Genomic DNA, 4,520 nt, shown 5'->3' with positions numbered 1-4,520 from the left:
AGTGATTAAGTTAGAGCCTAGACTCCACACACTTAACCTGTTCTACTGTTGCAATCAATGTTTGAACATGAGCTGTCTGACTGAAATGGATTGACACCTGCGAGTTAGTTCAGGCAGCCAACCCAAGCTTCGCTGCTCCAATCATGTGACGTACCTCATGTGATATACCTCACTCTCCAGAACCCTCTTTAATACACAACCACCTAATCACGTGATCTATTTATTTTCCCATCATCCCCTTTGCTCGCACTGCTGCTGCAGTGTTGCTACCAGTTGCTTTAGCACCTCCACCACCCCAACATCCACCTGTAGGCTCCGACGGGGGGTTACAATTATTTGCTTATCACTCCCATCATTCCTTTGTAATCCTTAATGGGGGAGTGATTAAGTGGACCCTAAACATGAAAGCTGTCCCATTGTTGAAATAAACGTTTGAATGTGAGTTGAGTATGTGAGAGCTGTGGTAAAGGTTTTCTCATGGTTCTTGATTTAGTCATTTTGATTTTTACATCAGGGGAACGTTAAATTTCACTGGTGTGTGAGTCAACCAGTATAGTTTTCCTGCTGTGTCATGTAACGTATTAGTGATAAAATGTTATGTTTATAAAGCAATGAAAACAGAAATCACGTCAGTACTGACCGCAGGTACAGACCTTTCAGTTTGCTGTCCTATAGATAGAAATTATGTGTGTTACAGTAATTGCAGATACCACCACCTGGATGACTGAAAATCCTCACAGATGTATGTATATTTCCTTTTAGAGCAGAGAAATGAGATACCATCACAAATGTTCACTGGAAACCTATCCAGAGAGATATTAATCAGGTCGGCTTTACTGTTAAATTTAAGAAGACATTTATTAAAACACTCATAATACAGAGCAATTTTACGTTTAATTCAAGTAAATATGCCTCAAGCCACAAACAATGTCAATAAATATTAGTTAATAAATAGCAATTAGATAAAAATATCTCTTGGTAGATGCGTTGCAGTTCCAGAATGTAGATGGTAAGACTTCATCTTTACTTTGAACCTGCAAGAAAAAAAGATAACGATTCTTTCAGAAATATACATATTTTGTCATTAATTCAATCAATGGAACGAATATGTGTGGACTTTAATACTGAGCACATTTAAAAACTGCATGAAGGGAAAAATCCACATGGAGCTACTTTGGTGCTTTCAGTAGAAGTGGATTATGAGTGTTACAAGTTTTTTTTTAAAAGATTAATGGATACACAAAGGTTACACTAGTTTGGCCCCGAGCTGCTGGGTTGCTGTGCTTGTAGTAGCAAGGTTACTGTATCTTACTGTATCTGCCAACAGTGTTGCAACCCAGGGAGCTCATAGATCCTATTCTGTCCATCCGTCGACCAAAGCAGCCCGAGGATCTCCTTGATGAATCGTTGCGGAGGCTCTTCAGGTTCTTAGCTGAGAAAAACTCCTTGATTGCAGCCTCATCCAGTCCAGTTTGGGGCTGCCGTCCATCTCCTCCCTTCCCTGTATACAGGCTATCCAGGCCATCATGCTCGGAAAATGACTCCTGTAGTCTGTGAAGCAGCAGCTGCATTACCAAGACATAAAGTGGTTAAGATTTTAAGATTAAAAGAAGCATTTATAATATTGTCATAGTAAATTTTGTGGGTTATACAGTTGCGGCCTTACTTATTATATACATTTGTTGTTTACTTTAAGTGCCAATTCAATTTCAGATGGCACATAATAAGATCACCAACCCACAATAAATCGCATGTGGTTGCAGAAGCCCACATTGAAAGTTGTTGTTAATGAAACAATAATAGGTTTCTTCATGTAATACATTTTTTTAATATCTTATCTTTTCTCTAGGATAGCTGAATTTTGATAATTCACATCACATATATAGTTTTTTTTCCCTTCTTGATTTCCTTACGGTCCCAAAATTCCAAATTTCCAAAAGCAGGTTTCTAAAGCACTCATTTGGCGACTCACGTTTAAGATGTCCATGTCAGTGTCAGTCAAACCGGTGCCAATGGGATACGTGCTGAGCAGCTGCAGGTTTAAGATGATGCAGAGTGAAATGAGACACAAATGCATATTTTTCAGTGAGTTCCTCTTGAGCTTATCAAATAATGGAAGGATGATCTGGTTTTTTTTTCTGGTAGCTTTGGATGCTGGAACCCACAACCACACCCTTTTATACTTTAGCCTGACACACATAGTTATGCCAGGAATTGTACTGGCATTCCTGACACCTCATTCTGATAACAGGAGCTGTCGGAAACGGCTCCTTTTAAAGTGTTGTCTCTTAGATAAAGGATATTCGTATGACATGTCTGCTTCCCTTTGGCATTTAGTTTCGCAAACATACTCAACCCCCCCCCCCCCCCCCCCCCCCCCACACACACACCCGCTCACACGGGACAGTGTTGTCACTGAGCTACGGGATGTAGTAAACTCATACACACCATGACAGTGTTTCTAAATTGAGAAGTGTACGTGATTGTGGCAGGGTAGCCTGCTGGTCTGAAAGATCAGCCACTCTGCTAATGGGTCCTTGATAAAGTCACTATTCTCATACCAGCTAGAGAAAACACTATGAAACATCACATGGATATTTCTGACTTATATTATGGCTCAAATGCAGAATTATTAGTCAACAATTCTAATCTCCTTAAGAGCAGTTGTGTTTTTACAGGGTTGCTGTTTTGGTTCAGAGTCTGGTTTAAAGTGCGGCTCAGGACAGTTTTCTGTGTGAACCTGAAGGAGCCTAAACAGAAAATTGGGAAGGTCTAATTACCATCCTGGGCTTTTATTTTGAAAATACAGCCTCTATTCAGGCTTGCTGGTAATGTCCGGTAACTGTCTGTTTTTGTTTTTTTTTTTGAAAATCAAGGTTCCTTTCAGGTTTCCTGGTAACGTCCTGTTACAATGATCTTTATTCAGAGTATTGGTGTTGATGTGTTGTAACTTGTTGCAGTGAAAACTAAACTTGTCTGCTAAGTTCAGTTTTTACATCGTTAATCGTTAATAAGTGGACAGGCAGGATAATGTATTTATGAGATAATTATGAGATAGTAATTCATAATTATGAGATAGTGAGTCATAATTATGAGATATAGATTTGTATTTTCTTCATCACAGTGGCAGAAATGGGCTTACATAAATCAGAAAGCAAAGCAGAAATGTGAGGTAAATTTTGGGTGCCTTGTCCGAAGCAATCTGTTCTACAGAATGCCAGCTGGTGTCAAAGGCTGATAAAAAAGATAATCTTACAACATGTTATGCCCTTTTAGTGTGCTCATGTGTGAGTTGACTGAAGGTGAATGGCCAGTTGCTGAGTCATTGCCCCAGAAACCGATAAGGCAAAATATTACAGATCAAAAGACACTAGTGCAGATGTATGCTACCAAATTTTCTTAAATTGCAATAAATACAAATTGTTCCTGATGATTTGATTAAATGAGCAAAGATTATTTTAACTTTTTTTTTTAAATGCCTACATGATTAATGTACTAAATAGGAAGTAAAGTTTGAATGTGTATGTGCTGACATTCCTGTATGTGAAGGTTTTTTTGAGGAATTTACTACTGATATCTGAAGTGATCACTGAAGCGTTTCCCTAAGACAGGGCTTAGTCTCTTGACCAAATAAACAACATCCATCAAGGATTTTAGAAACATTAGATAATGTGTGATATGCTTGAGGGAGTCAATCAAATGTGCTATGAAGTGTTGAATAAATTATTTAGATCCTTTAAATTAGTAAAAGTACATAAGCATCGACAATACATAAGTCTAAGTAAATTCATTGTATGAAATCTTTATCTTGATCTTAACAGCACAAGCGCTGTAAAATAAATGTAGGATGAAAGTAAAATCCTGTTCTTGGCACGATCTTGGCTGCTGTTGCTTTCCTTTTTTCACCAACTGTTTTGGATCATGACTGTGTGGTTTATGTTCCGGATTCAGTTTTGGACATCTAGAACATTCCTGCTACTCAATACATGACAGCACCTTGTGGCTTTGGCTATTAGGTGATCATTCTCATGAATTATCAAAAAATGAAAGCGCTCACCCAGACAATCTTCTTTCTATGATGGATTAAGATGGTAAACATGACTGTGTTGTGGTTATTGAAACCCGAGCCCAGACATGTTGCAGACACTAATACCAAATTCTGATTTGATTCTGTGCTTGCGGATGAATCAGGAAACAGACCGTCTAACACAAAACAGCTTGCTGTCTTTCCTGTTATAACTGATTAAGAATTGTGGAAGCATGAGCATTACCTTCTCAAGCCACAGAATTTACCCCCCATTAAAAAAAAAAATTGAACTCTCCAATGTTTAATCAAATATATATTTGAATAAAGAGGTTCCCCAATCTAATCTATCTTGTTCATTTAATTTCCTCTGAAAAAAAGCTTATTTAAAGAGATTCAATCTGACTCAGTTATTATGCAAAATTTATTTCACTAAAATATTATCAGGCAAATCTGTTTTGTCAAACAAAAAAAATAACAAAAATAAATACATTAA

The 4,520-nt window shown here is 37.7% G+C and overlaps 1 protein-coding gene across 2 annotated transcripts; it reads right to left on the bottom strand.

The window, feature by feature from the left end:
- Positions 1–839: 839 nt before the first annotated feature.
- On the bottom strand, positions 840–2,152 carry nppb (natriuretic peptide B). Of its 2 annotated transcripts, XM_062392276.1 has the most exons (3): positions 1,973–2,152; positions 1,313–1,565; positions 840–1,034 (listed from the first exon to the last, which is right to left on the bottom strand). In XM_062392276.1, the coding sequence occupies exons 1-3, from the start codon at positions 2,075–2,077 to the stop codon at positions 1,024–1,026; spliced, it is 369 nt and encodes a 122-aa protein (XP_062248260.1). In that variant the 5' UTR covers positions 2,078–2,152; the 3' UTR covers positions 840–1,023. The 2 variants fall into 2 exon arrangements, with proteins under 2 accessions (XP_062248260.1, XP_062248259.1); XM_062392275.1 differs by lacking the exon at positions 840–1,034 and having other exon boundaries at positions 1,284–1,565.
- Between the last annotated feature and the right edge of the window lie 2,368 nt (positions 2,153–4,520).

Source organism: Platichthys flesus, chromosome 7 (genome assembly GCF_949316205.1).
Source record: "Platichthys flesus chromosome 7, fPlaFle2.1, whole genome shotgun sequence".
Taxonomy (NCBI): Eukaryota; Metazoa; Chordata; class Actinopteri; order Pleuronectiformes; family Pleuronectidae; genus Platichthys; species Platichthys flesus.
Note: the sequence above shows the minus strand (reverse complement) of the source record. Positions and strands in the feature narration are given on the sequence as shown.